We start from the raw sequence: 20,438 nt of genomic DNA on the forward strand, positions 1-20,438 counted from the left end.
TTGAAGGCGGAACTGCACGCGTCCCTGCCAGTCTGGGATGCTCCCACTCATTTGTGTTCACATGGACATCCCTTTATCTGCAGACCCATTGGGTAACCAGTGCAGATAATCCGAATCTTAAATAGTTCTGCTCAGTCCAAAACATTGAGGAATGTCCTTTATTACAGTGCCTTTCTTTCTCTACTGTTGAAATTCAGGTTGGCTCCTCCTGGGAGACGCTGTTGAGTTGGCTCATTGACCCTGCCCCACTCCTTTTCCCCTCAGACTTCCTGTAGAGATCATGGCGTACTCTGCTCTGCATTATAGCGGGGCTGGTGAGGCCATGTCGTGAGTCATTGCTGCAAAAGCTTGTGCCCCCCGCCTTTTGTATTTGCACCCGAAGGGTGCGACTGTCCTGGTTGGTGAAGTTCTCGGGACATTACTCTAGATGTCTTTGCTTAAACCGGATACTGTCTGTTCTGGGGTGGCAAGAGCCCCGGGGGTGCACCATGCAGATATAAGGCTTGAGGGGAACACCGGCATATTTCAAACATTAGTTTATTTAACACTTACCTGCTTGCTGTTCAGCTGAGAGATATCCGGGGAAAGCTCCCCCCTGCCCTCTCAGACCATACTTAGTTTGCAGGTCCACTGAATTCCGTTAAATCTGGGGACAATTAGATCGGATTTTAAATTTACTATTAATTTGAGTCCTTGAATCATGGGTCGAGCGATTTCCAAATTGCAGCTATGCGTTATAAGGTGTTATAATGCAACCCAGTGTTTTCTACAGGTGAGCCTGCCTTGCCACAGTGAGAAACGACTTTGGAGAGTTTTCGTTTCCAGAACACATAAAACCTTAGTATGCATGGCCTTTTTAAATACCATACACCGGGACTTGTAGGCCTACCTACGGAGGGCTTTTTAAGTATTCGAAAAGCAGGTTTCTGGCAAAAGTTGAGTTTGCTAAATCAAATTTGCAGTTTTAAAACTGCACGCTCAGGCAGCAGGGTTAGGCCTGAAGGCCTGCTTTACATTTTCACTTTAGTGGTGGCACAGTAGTTTCTGCAGTCTAATAGTGACATTTGAGGGACAGGCTCATTTTACACTGGGTACCATGAACTAGGCACTTGTAGGTAAGTTAAATGTGTGCCATTTAAGTGCTTTAACCAATTAACCAAGTTATTAGTCAGAGCACATGTTGGGGGACTTGGATAGCAGGGTGTCAGTTTATAGAGTCGAAAAACACAACAGCATTAGTTAAAAAAATAAAAACAAATATGGCTTGATCATGCAAAAAGTCATTTTCGTCCACTGTATAAGACTATATCCTGCTTTGCCTCTAAAAGATTGTTTTTGTGTTTGTTAACAATGATACCTTTCTTGTCTTCCCCCCTTCAGAAATCTTATGATAATCCTTATGGTAATGTCTGCACATGTGAAACATTCACTATCTTTGCGTTCCCAGTCCAGTGATGGCATCTTTACCATTATACTCCTTGAGCACATGCGCTTCCAGTAGTTCTTTGTTTCTTCATAGAAGGTCTAAGCCGAGGTCAAAGCAATCTTCTGGGTGAATTAAAGCACACTGCACCAAACGATTTTATTTATAAAATGATATGGACTTTTAGCCAGCACTCCTCATCCAGTGGTCTTTTGTAGTGCCATTCTCATTCTGCATCCACCCTCTACAGCATGGAGCAACAGATTAGCCCACTTGAGTCATTGGCTCTCTTCACTGCGAGTCGCCGCATATTTCAAGCGGACATCTGCCTGAAAACTGGGTCTGGTGGGCCAGTGCCTTTTACCCATCCTCCTTTTCACTGCTTTGCCCTTTATTTCTCTAAAGAAAAATTGGTTCTGTCGGGTGGTTCAACTAATTTGCACAAAGTATTCAATACATAAAGGGAAGAAGTATGTACGAATCATACATCCATATATCACACCAAGAACAACAACTTGTTTAAATAAGAAATTAATTTCTTTACTTTATGTTCATACATATGCAAATAAATGAAATGGCTGTCTATGATATTAAACACATACGGCGAAAAAACACACTTACTACGGTGTACTCTTTGTGACTGATAGTGATATGATAAAGTGCTGTACAAAAGTGACTTGGACTTGAAAGATAAAACATCTCCCTGTGTTATGTATATATCACGAATGTCACTTTTGTGCAGCACTTTTATCACATATCAAGCGTTGCCTAGGCGAGACCTAAAAAGGGGGAGGGCTTTTAAGCAAAAGTGTTCTCTCATTTGTGGAAAGTGGCAAATATACTGTGAGATCAATCATGGCAATATCAGCTGTGTAGGGCCGGCAGAGAAATGACCTTACGAAGCCCACTGGGGGCTTCTGACGAACGAAGGAGCAGATCGGATAGTCTTGTTACTTGGAGATCAGAAAGTCAAAAATTAATTGAGAACACTGCGGGCAAGTGCAGACTTTCACCATGAGGCAGCCATTATAAACAATGGGGTATTCCCAAATGGTCCCTGGACCTGGATAACGGGTATTATGAAGATACAATGGCCCTGGACCAATTATTCAAGGAATAGTTAGATTAACAGAATTATCAATTTATTTGAGCTTACATTAATCAGCTCACAAACATCTGTAAATCGTGAAAATAATTAAAACAAACAGATGTGCAGAAAAACTACTAAGTATTATTACAATATATTTATTTAGTCATTTAAAGGAACAATCAGAGGGTCAAGAAGGTAGGGAACGTTCTAGGGAACGTGTAAGAAAAAGTGCTCGTGTTTATATAGGAGTTAAGAGAGCTCAAACTGTGTCAAAGTAAAGGGCATATATTTACAAGACTGTACAGAACTGATATCCAATAAACAGTTAGATGCAACCTGGCAACATGCAAATTATTCATTGAATTATATTTTCTAGCATTCCAAACAAGTGATTATAGCACAATGCCACAGTTATTTTAAACACAAATGTTTTATGTAAAGCAAAGTTAAAGAATTTAATGGGTGTTGACTTTTTGAAAATTTAAAATAGTCCTTTGTACATTGTAATGCAAGCACTCCATACAAGATAGGATACACAAACCCCCAATAGCATGAGGCAAGGAAGGGTGGCTCCTTTGAGTGGAGCCAAACCCAAATCTATGTACATTTGTAGACTTTGGCAACAATAGGAATGAAGACTACTGTGCTATCAAGTTAGACCTTAAAATGAATATTCACTTCACCTTCACTTTGGCAATGCACGTCTGTAGAACTCAATTAAACTAGCTTTTCTGTGTATTTTGAACCTAACACTATGATGCACTGATTCCTTAATGCGATTACCAAGTATTACTTTAAGTATACAAGTTCTCATTACATTTTCTTTGTAGTAATTTACATTTTCAATTGCATTATTGTTCTTCCAGATTGTGGTGCCATTAGTGTGGTGTCCCCATTTATCTTTTCTTCTCTTTGCCAGGCTTTTAGTAAGAATGTGTGCGTTTTTCTGGTTGCCACTTACACCGATGGACAGCCAACCGAGAATGCCCAGTGGTTCTGCAAATGGTTACAAGAGGCATCCAATGACTTCCGGTTTGGTAAAACCTATCTGAAAGGCATGAGGTATGCTGTGTTTGGCCTGGGCAACTCTCTCTACGCTGACCACTACAATACGGTGAGCTTTATTAACATTTATACATTTACCCCATTTCTGTCTTGGTAAACGCTGCCTCCCCCGGTCAGTTTTTGACTCCTCATTTTGTCACATTATGTTGCATCTCGCAAAGAAAGTCCAGTTTGGTACCAGCATGCAGGTAATGGTTCCTTCCAGGGGGAGTTTCCGAGGGGAGTACAGTGAAAGGTTGTCATGTTGCAGAAGTGACACATGGAATGGCCTGCTTCCACCACAGCCACGTTGTATTCCAGACTCGCATCATGAGGCATGGAGGTTTAAGATGGGACTTGCGCAGCCAGAGGAAAAACCAGGCATAGATTACATGAAAGCAACCTGGAGAAAATCTGTGTAGGCATAGCCACTGTTAAGGGCTAGTAAGGAGTAGTAAATACATGCAGATTAATATTAATTAAATATGCTAAATAATTTTAAATGAAGTCTCTTGAAACTTGATTTTTTTCAACCGGGTTCTGAAAACACTTTCCAAAGAAAGTGTCAAGTACATTCATTTGTCTCCTTAAACTATTTTCTTGTTGCTATAAAGAGGCGAGTGTTTGGTTGTCGAAGAGGGGATACGTATTCACTTCCTCCAAAGCCCCTTTTGCCTAAGTTTGATTTGTTTATTGACATTAATTTACCTAGGAGTTTTCAGTGTAGCCATATTTAGTAGGGACTGCTTTTGAGTGCGCCATGTAGAGGACTTTAGGTTTACCATTTTTCTGCACTAAGCTAAAGTGTTTGCTAATTATTGAGAACATGGATTCCTCATTGCTCTGTGGATTTGTCCTGGTTGCAGCACTTCATCCCTTCAAAATTAGTCTTCCTGTATTAAATGCGTGCTTGACGGTCTCGTTCTTTAAGGCTCACGTTGGTGCAAAGATTGTCCATAATATTAGTGCTTTTCTTTTCTGCACTCCACCCATCCCTTGATCTGTGCAATCTATTCTTTGACAACTTAAAATTCTTCTCTCTGTGAGGGGAACCCAAGCATGAGTGTCCCAGGTGCAGGGCGGGTCTTTGGCTTGGCGCTAGCGGAATATTCTTTTCTAGAAATCTGGAATGTGTGTGTCTGTCTTACAATGGGACTGGAACAAATTGGGGCAGGAGCTTTCTTGGTAGCATGTATGGTCCTATTGTGATCACCAATCAAGACATCCCCTTAGGGAGCACTGGTGGGAAGGTACAGGTTACACTGGTGCTCCTACAATGTACAGGGAGCAGAAGAGACGGGAACCTCCTTCGTATATGTTTCAACTCCTGCTTATGCTGTGGTTTTCACTATGGGTGTCACTAAATCAGAAATTTACCACCTGTACCACTGCAATGCCAAATTCCTGTTAGCAGGACTAAATTCAGGCACATTTTTAGTTTAATCAACTTCTGAGGGATCCTGTTGAGCTCCATATTAAGATGCATCATTTTTATATCCTTTAAGAACTTATTTCTGATGAATCATACAATGGACGAGGGGCTTCTCCTGCACCTTTAGAAGTTGAAAGCTCTGCTATGAATAATCTGTCCTATTGGATGCTGGTAATTGGAAAGTTTGTTTTAATTAAATTAAAGGCTAATGACTGAAAACGTATTAATGATGCACACTGAACACTGGTAAGTTACTTTCTCTGACCTAAATTATTAAACTTCTTAGAATCGACCCATTCTGTTTCTGTAACTTAGTTTCTTTAGTTGAATTTATGATGGTCTAATACACATATCTGGTTGAGATAAGGAATCGCCTTTAGAAGGTAAATGGAGAACCTGTATCTATAAGCTAAGAATCATTTAAAATGTCTTACTGCTGCTTGTAGGCTAAGATGTAATGTTCTGCTGTGACTCGCCCTTTTACGTGCTGGCTTTGGGTGCAAGTCTTTACTCGTTAATGAATGAGCAAATGTGGTCTGGTTGAAACTTGTTAAGCTTTTCAAGCTCCTAATCCCTGATTTAACCAAGATGAGAAATTCAGCCCAATGCTATCTCAGCGGATTGTGACATACTCGAGCACTTATGTGTTTTCTAATGTCTTTAAGTGTTGGCTTCTAAGCATTCTAATCATATCATTTGTACTATGCTTTAGGTTGGAAAAAACATTGACAAGTGGCTGTGGATGCTCAGCGCGAGCCGCATTATGACACGGTCCGAAGGCGACTGTAATGTCGTGAAAAGCAAGCATGGCAACATCGAGGCAGATTTCCATTCCTGGAAGACGGAATTCCTGGTTAGATTGAAGGCACTTATGAAGGGAGAGAAGAAGACCTGTGGTGGCAAGTGTAAAAAAGGCGAATGCAAATCCAAAAAGATTCATACAGAAACATCTCATGATGACCATCAAGGACAGGAGTCTGACAGCGGATCTACAGAGGTACGGATGGCAAGATTAGGGAGTCCAAAACTTGGGGCTCAGGGAGGGACTGTATATGCCTCGTAAGTCGTGCTGAATTAATTGTATAACTGCACTGCCTTTTGACTTGACAAGCACTTGGAAAACCTCTTAGTAATAGACCCTATTTGTTTTGTATAAATGACAATATCGGATGCATATGTAGGGTTACATACTTAATGACAGTGGAGGAGTGGGGAGGGAGGGGTAAGAAGTACAGCTCCTACGAGATTAAAGTGTAGTTTTAATTGTATATAAAGTGTGATCAAGAGAGTTTAACATTCATACTGACAATGCAGCCATGGTAAACATACATTACTATAATTAATGGTTGCAACAAAATACTTTTTTTCAGTATGTGTTTTTACATCTTGGGTGTAACCTGTTACTGTGTTCCAGTTTTCTATCTTAAACAGCAAAGACTTGTGTGCTGAGCTATTGGCGAGGTTGTAAACACGGGCATGAATTGATGACTTCCAAAGATTGAATGTTAGAGGTACTAGATGGCAGCAATCCTGGCTCCTCTATACCCCTCAGGTGTGGAGTCCAATATTTTCACAACAGAAAGGGATATTTGAATGAATGATCAAAGGCCTACATCACACAACATTGCATTCTGTCTCTTTAAGATACTGTTTTTTTATTTTTGCATTGTGGTTTTGAATAACTTTATTGAGATCCTGTCAATGATTGGTTGGAAACCAGCTAACTCAACCAGGGGTGCTTGTGCAAGAAGGCAACTGGACTAGTCGCACAAATGCAAGCTCAGTCCTAGTGCCGGTAATGATCCTAGTTCATCGATCTGCTACCCCTCATGTTAAAGTTCTTGGAGATGGGAGGAGTACCGACAGTCCGACCAGGGCACCTAATTGGTGGGCACTGTGCAGCTGAAGGAAAGTTTTGGGGCGGTGCTGAGTGGCCCATGGCTTGCAGCCCAGGAGGGACCGTGAAAGCTCCTGACGAGGAACTGAGCAGAGCACCAGCCACGCCCTCTTTCCTGCTCGAGAGATGGGCCGCAAGAGGGGTGGTGTGCGCACCCATGCAGGGGTGTCTCTCCCAGGTCAGCGAACATGTGAGTTGAGGCCCACTGTGGTTGCTGCTGGCATTGTGGGGCAACAAACGGTGGAGCGGAGAAAGCCGACATGTATCAGCTTGAGCTACCTGCAAGGCGGGGTGCCAGCTGCACTCAGCACGCACATTCTGGCTAAGGACGCTAAGCATTTCCAGCAGGCAGTGCAACAACATACAATGCAGCAGGTGGCCCCTATTTGCAGGTGAGACTACTCGGCAGATCGCAGAGCAGCCTGGGGAAGGGGGAAGCCTCATGGAATAGTCAATAACCTTCCATGCAAGTTTACACAATGCCTGGGCCTCGGAGGATGGGGGAGCTTCTCTGCACGCAAATAGTACATGCTGGTTAGCAAAACTAAAGTGTGTGTTTCCCCTAAAAAGGGAAGAGCATAGGCCTGGAGTCCCAACAAATTCTGACCACCACTAGCGGCACCTAAAACGTCGATGGCTCTGGGGGGCCTGGTCTCCCATCTTGTGGGTTCAGATAGCAATACCTGTGGGCCTCCCAGTGAGGGCCTAAAAAGAATTACCCATTAACTAGTCGGAACACCTTCTACTGTAATTTGCTGACCTCTCAGAGGACCCTACTCCCACTGTTTGTTCTATAAGCGCTCCTCTCACAGATATTGACAAAACCAGAGGAAGCCAGTTTACGGATGGAGTTGCACCTACCGCACGGATACTGGCCGACCTGGCCCAATGTTCATGTCTCCCTCTGTAGAGCGGATGCTACAACCCCACACTGACAAAGAACTCCTGACGGTGGTGAGCAGTTTAAAAACCTCCCTGGAGCCCAAGTTAGAAACACTGAAAGTTGAAGGCAATGCAAACATAGATCAAGGCGCTATAGGAATAAGTGGGCATGCTGCAGTCCTGGATAGATGATGCAGAGGGCTACTCCAAACGGAATAACAGTTGTGTAGTGGGACTACAGGAGAGTATAGAAGACACAAGCCTGGTACTATACTTGGAGAACTGGTTAACAGACCCAGCGTTGGGAGGCTAGACTTCGGGCTTTATTCAGGAGAATGTGCACACGTGGCACCTAGAAAACCACCCCAGCCGGGAGTACCCTCGAGACAGGTAGTGGCTAGATGATTCAACTTCGAAGACCGGGACAAATTGCTTCAAATCGTCAGAGCTAAGTGCCCATGGACAGTGAAAAACAACATTCCTAGATTATTCAGTAAATGTACAAAGGCAGGCAGTTTGAATCCTTTCATACAGTGAAACAGCGACATCGCCTCCAGTCCTTAGCATCAAATTTGCACTATTGTACCCAGTGAAACTGAAAGTGATGAATAGGGATAAAGCTCTGATCTTCACTTTTCTCTCAAAGCGGTGTGGAAATGGTTAGAAACAAGGGCGGGAGGCGACCCTTCAGTTGTATGCAAACTCAGGTGTAGCATAGAGAATTTAGAGGAACAGACGTTGCTCCAACAGGAAATTCCATGGCAAACCCACGAAGGAACAAGCTGCAAACAGAGAGTGCAGGTGGTATCCAAGATTGGAAAAGCAGGAACTTCGAGGACTGACACCCGAGACTCACTTGGAAACACTGGAGTCGCATGACCAAAGAGCTGCGGTGGGTGGGTGGGCATATCACCCTGATGAAGACTGACCTGCTTGTATGACTATAACACATATGGTATCCTTTTGAAACGCTCATAAACGCAAGCACATTGTGAGTACATCATTGTGCTATGATGGCTCGAGTACCCGAACACTGTGACCTGACTGGGGACGGGAGCACATTCTGGCTGGTAGGACTATTAGAATGAATACCTGATGGAATGTCAAGGACCCTCCTTGATTCAGATTGATTCTCAATGGTGTGCCAAATCATCATGGGAAATAAGTGACTGTGGCTGGCTGACATCATGGTCTGAGGTTTGGGGTTGTTGGGACTTGTTCAAGTTGTTTGTTCTTTGTTTGATATACATGCACTTTTGCCCCATCCACTGCATTGCTTCTAATACTACATACACTGTGCCGAAGATAGTTCACAACATGAATCTGCATTGTGGCTCATGCGGGAAGACCAACTGACAGTCTTACCCGTGAAATGACCACACAAGAATACTGAGAGCTTACATGAAATGTGAGGGACATGGGTACATTTACAAAAAAGATACAGGATCCACACACACCTGAAACTGCGTCATGTACACTTTGCATGCCTCCAAGAGATGCATATGATAAGTGGGTAGTTAATGAAAGTTTAGAAGAAATGGTGGGGAGAAGTATATGGCACCACATACTCTGATACACATGGGGCATTTTGATATGGGAGGCCCTAAGTGTTGTATACACTGTGATGCACTCAAGGATAGACCCAGAGAACTGGTATGTGGAGGGTGTACATAATGGGGAACCCTTAAAATGTGTGCCACTATATGCGTCGAACATTGGGCAACCTCTGTTTCTTGCCTGTCAACGGTACTCCTAAGTTCCACTCTTTCACAGATGATGTGGTGCATGGATTTTTATTCCGTCCCAGAACTGGTGTGGGACAGTATGACACGGCTGATCACTGGGGCTCTGTCTTTCACGAACACCAGACACTTACAACAATGAGTTCATAATAGTTTTTGGAATTCCCTCCCGCTTTCCTTAAGACAGTGTAGGAATCACCTTAAGTTCAGAAAATGCCTGAAAACTTTCTTGTTTAGTTCATGTTAAACAATTATCCGCTGGTTCATATGGGATTTTTTTGGTTATTAATTATATTCCCTGTGGCTCCTTCTAAGTTTCTTATTCCAGGTGTCATAAGCGCGGAGATACTCCTCCGGGAGTCTATTCATAGCGCTATATAAGCACGCAAATAATAAATAATAATAATCTGTAGGTGGTAGCCAACTGGAGATCTCAGCACTCTGCTACGAGGGATTACTCGCACTACCTGCATTACACACCAGAGTAGACATGGTGTTCTGCAGCACGAACATGGCTTACAAGTTCCCGTGTACTGAGTATCTGGGACGTACATTCGCAGATCCCAACTCGTTGATGGTCACCCTTTCGTAGAGACAGCCTACTTTATGAACAATGAGGCGGCAGTTGTGGATGAAGTAGTGGAGTGGGACGCATTAAAGTGGTGCTGTAAGAAAACACTGTGTTGTGTTGTAGTAAACTGGGTTACTGTTAGGGGGGGTGTAACCCCATTCTAGCAGCAAGCACCATAGTTTTCAGGGTGAAGCACAAGCAAACCTCAAATTAACCTTTGCTTAACCCTGTAGCTTTGCTTAACCCTGTAGTAGCTTGGCACTAAAGCAATCAGGCTTAACTTGGAGACAATGTGTAAAATGTTTATGCAGCACACAAACAATATTGCAGTGAAAACACAACTCCTGGGGTGGACATACCTACAGGGCTTCCTGGGTTAACTGGGGATAGGACTGGAGTTCCGCTGGTGGATAATACTATTGTACACTCTTCTGATGACAAGGGTGCGTATGGACGCAATAATTTAAAATCTGATACCAATAGAGAGAGGTACTACACAGAGATGCTCCCCATCTCCTATTTTATTTGCGCTTTGCCATGGAATCACTTGCCTGTACATTGCGGATGTGGGGGCCAAAATGGGTGGTTCTTCTTATTGCACAACCTCAAATAATACAATTACATATGGATGACTCCAGTGGCCGATGCGTTGGCTAGGGGAGGCACTGAACTTCGAACGCACCACGACCCATACGGCGTTAGGCAGATGTCCGCTATTAAACTGGAATTTAGATACCCCATTCTTGAGTGGTATAAAAAAGGCACTGGTGAGGGTGGGCTCATGGTGCTGGAAGTAGTATATATATGGGGGCAAAAGAACAATACTTTATGCCCCAAACCTCCCACTTTGGACATTGCTAAGATGCCGGTAGTTGGTGGCACTGTACAACATAGATTGAGTAACACTTGGGCCCAGGACAGTTCCTGTTTATATTCGCAGGGCGGAATATAACCCAGGGGCAAACAAGGCGATCAGAGCAAAAGTTATCCAACTCTGTGGGACAGTTGGAGATGATTTGACCAAAGAACGGACAAAACAAGTTATGACAGGCTTATATCTTTACTAAGATGAGTGTATCCCTAAAGTTCATAATTCGTTTGGATATGTAATTGTTGATACAGCCTAAATTCTGGGTATAATAAGGCCAAGAATGAAGATCTTCCGCCAAAATATTCTTTTAAAACATAATTTGTATTGCATTTGTATCTTAATGTATGATGCCAAAAGGAAGTCTTCTGAGAAATATTAACACATTTTGCATGGATTCATTACAGGTGTAAGCTTTTACAGCATTTAATTACATCCTATAAGTTTGGTCTCAAAATGCGTTCTGTTATCAGAAAGCCTATTGAGACCTAGCTTCTTGGATGCATTTAAACACTGGAAAAACTCATTCCTGTACACACTGAATGGGACAGGTTTTAAGACTGTATACACTGGGGTTACTGGGGCGTCGCCCCGCTGTTCTCAGAGCAGTGGAAAAGGGAAAAATAAAATGATAATAACTAGGTTATTGTTAGCCCTTTTATAATTTGTGTGGGTTTCCCCAGTATTGTTGCCTTTGCCTCCTGTGTTTTTTTCTGTGTATTGGACTTCGTTTGCTGGTCTAGATGCTTTGGGCACTTTGCCAAAGCTGTTCAGTGCTAAAGTGCAAGTGCTTCCTTTGTAAATTGTTGTTATGGATTGGTGTTTCCATAATTGCCTTATTTGATTTACTAGTCAGTCCCTAGTAATGTGTGTGCCCAGGGCCTGTAAATCAAATGCTGCTAGTGGGCCTGCAGCACTGGTTGTGCCACCCACATAAGCACCCTGTAAATGTAACTCAGGCCTGCCAATTGCAGTGCCTGTGTGCAGTCTAGTACTGCAGGCCCTAACCTTCCCTTTTCTTACATGTTAGTCACCCCTAAATTGGGCCCACAGTTACCCCCTGTGGGCAGGGTGCTGTTTATGTGAAAGGTAGGACTTGCACTGATGTGTGTGGCATGTCCTGATAGTGAAATACTGCCAATCTCGTTTTTCACTATTGCAAGGCTATCTGTTTCATAGGATAGAATGGGGAGTTTGCTTGTAACATCTTATAAACAGAACTGCCCCTGGGAACAAGGTAGGAAAATAAATGCCTGAAATCCGAATGTTAAAATGCAGGTTTTAGTGAGGGTGATTTTTACATTCAGTGTTTGAAAATACCACTTTTAGAAAGTGGGTATTTTCTTGCTTAGCCATCCAGTATGCCTCTGCTAGGATGTGTATTGACTATCTGGCTTTAGAGTAACAGGAGCTGGGGATGTGCAGTGAGTCCAGCGAGCTTGGAGGAGTCCGGGCTGGGCTGAATAGACCTGGGCTGCATTTAGAATAGGTGGGGAGATTTCCTTTTACCTGAATGGGCATTGTCTGCCTTCTATAATGCTGTCTCCAACTCCTGCCAGGAAGCTGCACCAGAGAGGATCGAACTGGTTTTGAGAAATTACAGGGCTTCTCTGCAACCAGAAAACAAAATATTTTTCTGTACAAATATTGGGGCCCAGATACCAGAACTTTAGATCACTTTTGGAAGTCAAGAGGAACCTTTGCCAAGGAGAAGAGCTGGAGAAACTGAGGAGGAATACTGCCCCTGTGATGTTTGCTGTCTGGGATTGGCCTGCAATGGCTACTTTTTGCCAAGGAAAGGGAAAAGGACTTTGCTGTGTGCTGTGTCCCCTGATTGAGGATGATCTCCAAGGGCTTGAAACTGTGCTTGCCTCTTATTATGAACTCTCAGGGACACAAAGACTTCTCCCCCAGCTCCCCTGAACTTCCTTGCTGGGAGTTCTGACTTGCTAAGTGGTGCCTGCTGTTGTTTGGGACCTCTGGAGGCTGTTTGCAGTTGAATGCTGGAACATCGCAACATTGAGAAGAGCGACGCATCCACACCTGTTTCCAATGCATCGCTGAAGAATTCGCCGCAGCGTCTGCCCGCGGCTCAAGAAATCGCCACATTGAGTGCACCGATCTCCGAAGTCTAAGATCACCTCACCGATTCCGACGCAAGGCATGCTGTACGGCTGCAAACCCATGCATCGTTCCCAGATCGTCGCATCGCATTGAGGCGCCAAGTCTGTTGCATCGTTGGGGACGCAGTAAGGAACCGACGCATTACCCCCCCCACGCAGTAAGAAACCGACTCCTCACCTCCTCTCCGGTAAGGAACGGATGCATCACCTCCCCTGTGCAGCAGTAAGGAACCAATGCATAATCTCCCCCAAGAGCAAGGAACCAACGCATCACCTTCCCTGAGTGTAAGGAAAAAACACATCACCTTCCCTGCCACCCTTTCTGTTTGTGTGTGCGACGCATCCAAGGTACTTTGTGTGAAAAGTGTCGCATCTGCAATTTTGCTTTGAACTGAACTATTTCTACCATTTGAAAGTCATATTTTGGTACTATAGTGTGGATTTTTTTCGTTTTTGGTCTTGTTGTGGTGTCCATTTGTAGCGTTTTCACTGTATTACTGTACGTGTTCACAAATGCTTTACACACTGCCTCTGAGATAAGCCTGTCTGCTCGTGCCAAGCTACCAAGAGGGTGATCAGAGGTTATTTTAGAAGTGTATCCCCCTTACCCTGACTAGAAGCAAGGTCCTTATTTGGACAAAGGTACCTACCTCTGCCAACTAGAGACCCCCATTTCTAACAGTAATTTTATTTTTCGTTGAGGAGGAGTGGACTGTGCACATAAAGGGGCCGGCCAAACCATCATGCGCACTTTGCATGTTCCCCACCAACCTGCATTACACAGCTTGGTGGGGAACATGCCAAGTCCCTCAGTCCCCATCTTAGCGCCGATCCATGGCACTTAGACCAATCACAACGATGCGTTGCAGCGTTGTGATTGGCTATAGATTGGCAATCACATCACAGCGCTGCGTTGCAGCGATGTGATTGGCTTAGGGGAGCTTTCAGCCTGTGTGTATCCGGACTCTACAGCAACGACGGCGAGAGACGGAGGCAGCCACGGCGCGAGGAGGTAAGTGCTTTGTTTTCAAATATTTTGACCTGCCACCCTCCTACCCTCCACCCCCGTTCCCTGCCAGCCATCATTGCAGTAGTGGTAGGAGGGACACAGTGGGAATCGGGCGACTTCCTCTACCCACCCCATCCCTACTCCATCCATGTATAATGTGATACTGCAATACCATGCCAGGAACTAGAATTAACATGTTATACACAGAAGCAATAATGTGGCAAAATTAATAAAGCAATTAAAAAAATGTAACTTGCCTTCAACCTCATTCTGCTGTAGCTTTTCACACTGGAAAGGGAAGTAGTGCAGGATGGTTGTCTTTTTGTTGTTGTTTTGTTTTGTTTGGGCTTACATGATCATTTCATCGTCTAAGTTGTTAATTGTGGTGGTGGATATTGGTTAGGCCTGGGTGGTGAACTCTGCTCCGATCGCAGATTTTGCGGAGTGCAGAAAACTCCACTCCGCGTAGCACAGCAGACTTTTTTCTCAGCTCGCTCTCGCTAAGCGGTAAGTTGGCGAGCACGAGTGGCCGCTCGGGTAGGATTTGTACCCGAGCGTCGAGAAGATCAGTGCAAACAGGAGTTTCGGCCGCACTCCGCCTCTTGTGGAACTCCGCAGAGTTTTTATGTCACTTTGCGGAGTTCCATGTAGCAGAACTGCGCAAACTCCGCCCAGGCCTGATATTTGTTCCTTTTGGCTATGCCAACTATGTTAACTTCCCAGAATCGCCCCGCAGTATGTTTATGATGAAAATATTGTACTTTATTGTTCATTAAGGTTTGTCTGTATTCAGTATTTCCCTTTTGCATACCTAGACTCCATTACATGTGGCTTCTGAGGCGATGCGTTCCCTCTTCATTCTTCTCTCTGGTCATTTTGCAGCAGGAGGAGCAGTTTGAAACAACCAGTGAAGAGGAGTCCGGCGCAGAAGATGAAGCAGGGACTAACTCGGTTGTTGATGTCGAAGACTTAGGCAAGATAATGAGCCACATGAAAAAAGCGAAGGTACCCACAGAGGTTTTATTTTTTGAATGGATAACGTAGCAAGGATATGGGTACATGGGATTCGTGTTCTGTAGTGTGATTTTGTATTTATAGCACTGCACATCACATTCCACACATATCAAGTAGTGATGTAGTTATCCAGAGAGCCAGATCTCACGGGAACAAAGGTCTTAATGGTCCAATGAATCCCGCTTGAATCGCAAAAGTAAAGTTCGAGGCATGTGGGCTGCTAAATTCATATCTATAGCATAGATCGCCGCCTAGTGTTGGGTCCGGATGATTGCACATTGTTGTCCTGGAAGACTCTTCGAAGTACCACGAGATAGGTGGCTCCTCCCCTGGACTACAGTGCGCATGGGCATCGACTCCATCCCCAGATTGTTTTTTTCCGCCATTGGGTTCGGATGTGATTTCGACGTCTCCTGTTCGGAATCGTGATAGAACTTTTTCAAGGCCAAAAGGCCTTCTTTGCACCGTCTGTATTGTTCGCGTTCGGTCCCGTATATCTTCCAGCTCGTGGAGTCGGATATCCGGGGGGTCGTTTGACTCTTCGGTGATCGGGGCCTAGTCGACGCGGCAAGACTTCGACGGCATGGAACGGAGTCCGTTCAAGAAATGTCCCGTGTGTGGATCCAAGTACCCACACATTGACGTCCATCCTGTGTGCAACAAGTGCCTGTCTCCGGACCACGACGAGGCCAACTGTATGGCCTGTTCCAGATTTCGATCGAAGAAGACGATCAAGCTTCGGCGCGTGGCGCGCCTTGAGGCCCAGCGATCGGCTCCGGCACCGGTGGACATCTTTGACGACCCCGAAGCAGACAAGCAAGTGCATCACCTGCAGATTTCCCCTACACCGGTGGAGGTAGAGTCCGACTACGGAGCGGACGTCCACAGTCAAGACATTGAAGAACTCGTCGAGAAGGTAGGGGACGACGACGAAGCATATGGGGCCATGGAAGATAGCTCGGAGGAAGAGCTATGCCCCGTTCGTACTCTTACAAAGGCTCAGGTCACGGGATCGCCACGCGGCCTTACCCAAGACCTTACACCTCGATCCACGGCCCCGCCTTCCGGCCCGGCTACGGACACCTCCGCAGAGCCGCCATTACTAAAATCGAAACCGAAACTGAAACCCTCGGTATCGACCAAAACAAAGATGGCCGACGCACCATCGAAACCGAAGACGTCTGCTCCACCACCGACGCCGTCGTCTTCGGGGGCCTCCAAACCGATGAAAGCTGTCGACTAGGCAAAGGTGCTGAAGGTGGTCAAGGAGCCAAGCTCGAAGAAGGCCGTCGAGCCGGTGTCGACCAAGGCGGACAAGCCGGCCTCCAAGAAGGCTGTCGAGCCTACATCGGGACAGTCTGCCGCGCCAAAGACCAAGGGGCCCGTAGACGCGAAGTCAGTGAAGGGCGCAGAGCCAAGGTCTGGGGTCGTTACTCCTAAAGGGAAACCCGTCGATCCGAAGCCGTCGGCATCGACGTCTGCAGCCGTGGACAGTGTTCGAAGCGCACCAGTCAAGGGTGCTCCTGCGCCTCCACCGGACAAACACAAGTCATCCACGCTCAGGTCTTCCCCTGGGGGCGGACCGAGAACATCGGTCGGATCGACGAAACCGTCCGCTTTCTTTACGAAGCAGGTCTCGGACTCCCTCAAGCGCCTTAAGGACAAGGCTTTGGCATCGGAACCGAAGACTCCTTCCGTACCAAAGCCGGCGAACCCACCGAAAACCACCTCGGCGCCGCTCCTCTACACGTTGCCGCCTAAGGTGGCGCCGAAGGCCTTTGCACCACGGTTGGTGCCCAAAGACACTGTGTCACAGTCGACTCACCCGGCTGGGACTTTGGGTCATCGACACCCTTTAGTTGAAGAACGGTCGGAGCATTTCATCGATGCCGACACCGGGAAACTCACGCTATACAAGAGGAAAATAACTTCACAGCCCTTACAGTCGTTTACAATTCCTCTGAAACGAAAGAAGCCTGCACCAGACACACCAGTTCTAGTTGAGCAGATTCGTCCTCCGCCTAGGAGGAGTGCAACACCTTCACCCACATACTCTGATGGGGATGAAGGGGAGCAGGATGAGGAGTACAATTTTCCTGCTCATACAGAGCCTGATGAGCAACAGGACTCATGGATGGACACAGGTGATTAAAGGGACCAGCAGACGGTCCAGGATCCTCAGGTTTATAACGTCAAGCCGTCTCCCACTGAAGATTCGGCGGCATTTAATGCCTTAATTGAAAGGGCAGCTACAAACCATAAAGTGGAAATGCATGCTGACCCCGTGGAGGTGGACTTCCTTTTTGACACTTTCTCTACTGCTGAAAAAACTGTCAAGACTCTCCCAATGTTGAAAGGGGTCCTTAAGCATGCGGCAGACATTTTCAAGGAACCCACGAGATCACGGGTTGTCAACCCACGCATTGAGAAGAAATACAGGCCGGCACCTGGCGACCCCACCTACATAAGGGGCCAGTTGCCTTTGGACTCTTTGGTGGTCTCTAATGCCCGCAAGAGGGCAAACTCCCAAACCACGGGTGAAGCTCCTCCCCCAGACAAAGAGTCAAAAGTGCTGGAGGCATCTGGGAAGAGGGTGGCAGCTCAGGCGGCCAACATATGGCGCATCTCAAACACGCAGGCTCTGTTGGCCAGATACGATAGGGCACACTATGACACCCTAGAGCAGCTGTTACAACACCTCCCAGACCAGTTTAAAGAGGGAGCTGAAATGCTTATCCAAGAGGGGAAGCTCATCTCCAACGCTGCTATAAAGTGTGCGCTAGATATTGCGGACACGGCAGCGAGAGCGATCAACACTAGTGTGATGTTGAGACGTCAGGCATGGCTCCGCATCTCGGGATTTAAGCCAGAGATACAGACTACTATCCTCAACCAGCCCGTTAATCCAGACAGGTTATTTGGTCCAGAGGTGGACACCACCCTGGAGAAGATCAAAAAGGATACCGAGACTGCCAAGTCCATGGGAGCTCTCCAGTCACAACAATTTAGAGGGAACACTTTTTCGTCGCTCAGGCAATCGAGGTGTTAACAGAGGGCACATGTCGCAGCAGACGCCATTCAATAAAAGTGGTGCGCAATCCTCCTACAGCAAGCAGGGCAGAGGTGGATACAGAGGAAACAGTGCCAAGGGTAGAGGCAGAGGCAACAACAGTTCCCGTTCCTCTGCCGCCAGCAAACAGTGACTCCCTGTCACTGCCCCCCGACCATCCAACACCTGTCGGGGGGAGACTCCAACAGTTCCTGCCAGTCTGGAAGTCCATCACCACAGACAGGTGGGTCAGGAAACTTATCCAGTTCGGCTATTGTTTGGAGCTGACATCCACCCCACCAAACATGCCCCCAAAATACCGTCCTATGTCAGCAGAGCACTTGCACTTATTGCAGCAGGAGGTTCTGGTGATGCTGCAAAAAGGCGCAATAGAGCTCGTGCCAGTGGAGGAAGAAGGCACGGGGGTTTATTCCCTGTACTTCTTAATCCCAAAAAAGGACGGCTCACTCAGACCGATTCTGGACCTACGCCCCTTAAACCAGTACATTCTTTCAGAACACTTCCACATGTTGACACTGCAGCAGGTTCTTCCCTTGTTACAACAGGGAGACTTCCTCGCAACCTTGGACCTCAAGGATGCTTACTTTCACATACCACTCCACCCATCCCACAGAAAGTACCTCCGGTTCACCATCCAAAACCGGCATTACCGGGGGCGTGGCTAGCAGCCGAGCATGGCGGCAGCCTAGAGGGACAGCTCCGGTAGAGAAGCGACCTCTCCAGCAATCCGATCACTAATCCGTGGCTGAAACCGACCTCGGAAGGAGGGACCGGAGACCCGGGACCGGGCGGCACAGGCGGCAGCCACTCCGACGAGAATTGACTGCCGGACGGCGGAGCTGTGGCCGAGTGTCGGCGTTGCCTGGACGAGGGCCGGTAGCCGGGGCCTCCGGCACTCGGAGGTGCCGACCGGAAGTGCGACTGAGCCGGCAGGGGCAGACCGGAAGTGGCCAGGAACCGAGGAGCGGAACCAACAGTGACCTGCCAGAATATAGCGCTGACCCCGACTGAGGCGTGTGAGCGATCCGAAGACCGTGGTGCGGCAGCGGAGGACTGCCTGAGAGCCGCAGTCGACGAAGGGGTGAGGCGCTGCTGCGGGACGCGGCGTGGGGAGAGAAGGACGACACGCTGTGCGCACAGAGGCTGTGTTCGCGCCTCACGCTGCTGCCCTGGGCCCTGCCCCCTCTTGCCGGACCGGGAGCACCCCCTCTTGCCAGGCCGGGGGCACTTCGCCGGAGGACCTGACCATCAACGCAGCGCCGCCCTCCTGAGCCGAGCCGTAGCTCGAATCTACCAAGGGAGACACCGCGACGTGGGACCTGGAGGCGACCCCGGCGTTGTCCGCCCCGGACCCCCCCTTCAAGGTACTGCTCATTGCAGGGTGCTGTTTGTTGCCAGGCGCGCCGCACTCTGAGCTCAGAGTCCGCCAGGCGCGCCCAGCGCCGACCCTGCTTGGCCCCCAAGGCTGTGCGCTCGTACTGCACACAGCGCACTACCGGCCTCACCTCGTGCAGGACGCTTCGCCCCCGCAGTGCGCAACGCTGGGTCACTCTCCTTTCCAAGCCCAGACTTGCTACTTCCCTAACTGTCCGCTGCCTCCCCAAGCGCGATCCCTGTACGCCTGTCAGGTGCGCCTCGTACCTCTGAGATAGAACCGGCCGCACCATACGCGTCTCACGCAAGGCGCGTGAGCTTTGGCAGGCCGGGCAGACTGAGACCGTGCGAAGCGTACCAAGGCGCTGGGAAGCGCCCAGGCAGCAGCGAACTGTGGGCCAACGCTGGGGACAGTATCTACGACCTGGAGAGCGAGTCGCGGGGGCTCTCGTGTTCCCCCCCCCCCCACCCCCGTGCTGGCGTAACTCGGCCCTGGATGGTGCCTGGGGGCCGCGGTGCCGGTGCGGACGGCTGGGGCGGCGGTGAGGGGCGCAGGTGTTGGGAGACCTGCCAGACTCGATCGTTGCCTGGCCCTGTGATTTGGCCCCTTGCTTCACACTGGACCCCATAGTGCTCCCAGCTCCACCAATTATAGGACGCTGACATCGCTGCGGAGAATACAGGACCCTGTACTGCGCAGAGGTTGTTAATGTGAGACTGGGGGGAACAGTCATCGCGCTTCACGTAAATACCGCGGCCACGGCTCCATAGTGGTCCAGGGTACCTTGAGCTGGAAGGCTATTTATAACGCTACAGGGATTGGACCGCAATAACGCTTGGGCTTAGGCCGCGACCACTCCCTGGCCCAGCCCCCACTGCAGGACATCTCTCCTGACGCC

General features: G+C 47.6%; 1 protein-coding gene across 2 annotated transcripts in view; it reads left to right on the forward strand.

The window, feature by feature from the left end:
- LOC144822193 (S-adenosyl-L-methionine-dependent tRNA 4-demethylwyosine synthase TYW1-like) overlaps positions 1-20,438 on the forward strand; it is a 552,654-nt gene that overhangs the window by 211,061 nt on the left and 321,155 nt on the right. The window contains exons 5-7 of one of the 2 annotated variants that reach the window (XM_078679401.1): positions 3,433-3,627; positions 5,702-5,986; positions 14,964-15,086. In XM_078679401.1, coding sequence (XP_078535527.1) covers positions 3,433-3,627; positions 5,702-5,986; positions 14,964-15,086 — 603 coding nt within the window. The remainder of the gene's footprint in view (positions 1-3,432; positions 3,628-5,701; positions 5,987-14,963; positions 15,087-20,438) is intronic. The other variant, XM_078679402.1, reaches the window with a different exon arrangement.

The sequence above is a fragment of the Lissotriton helveticus genome, chromosome 3_1 (genome assembly GCF_964261635.1).
Source record: "Lissotriton helveticus chromosome 3_1, aLisHel1.1, whole genome shotgun sequence".
NCBI lineage: Eukaryota > Metazoa > Chordata > Amphibia > Caudata > Salamandridae > Lissotriton > Lissotriton helveticus.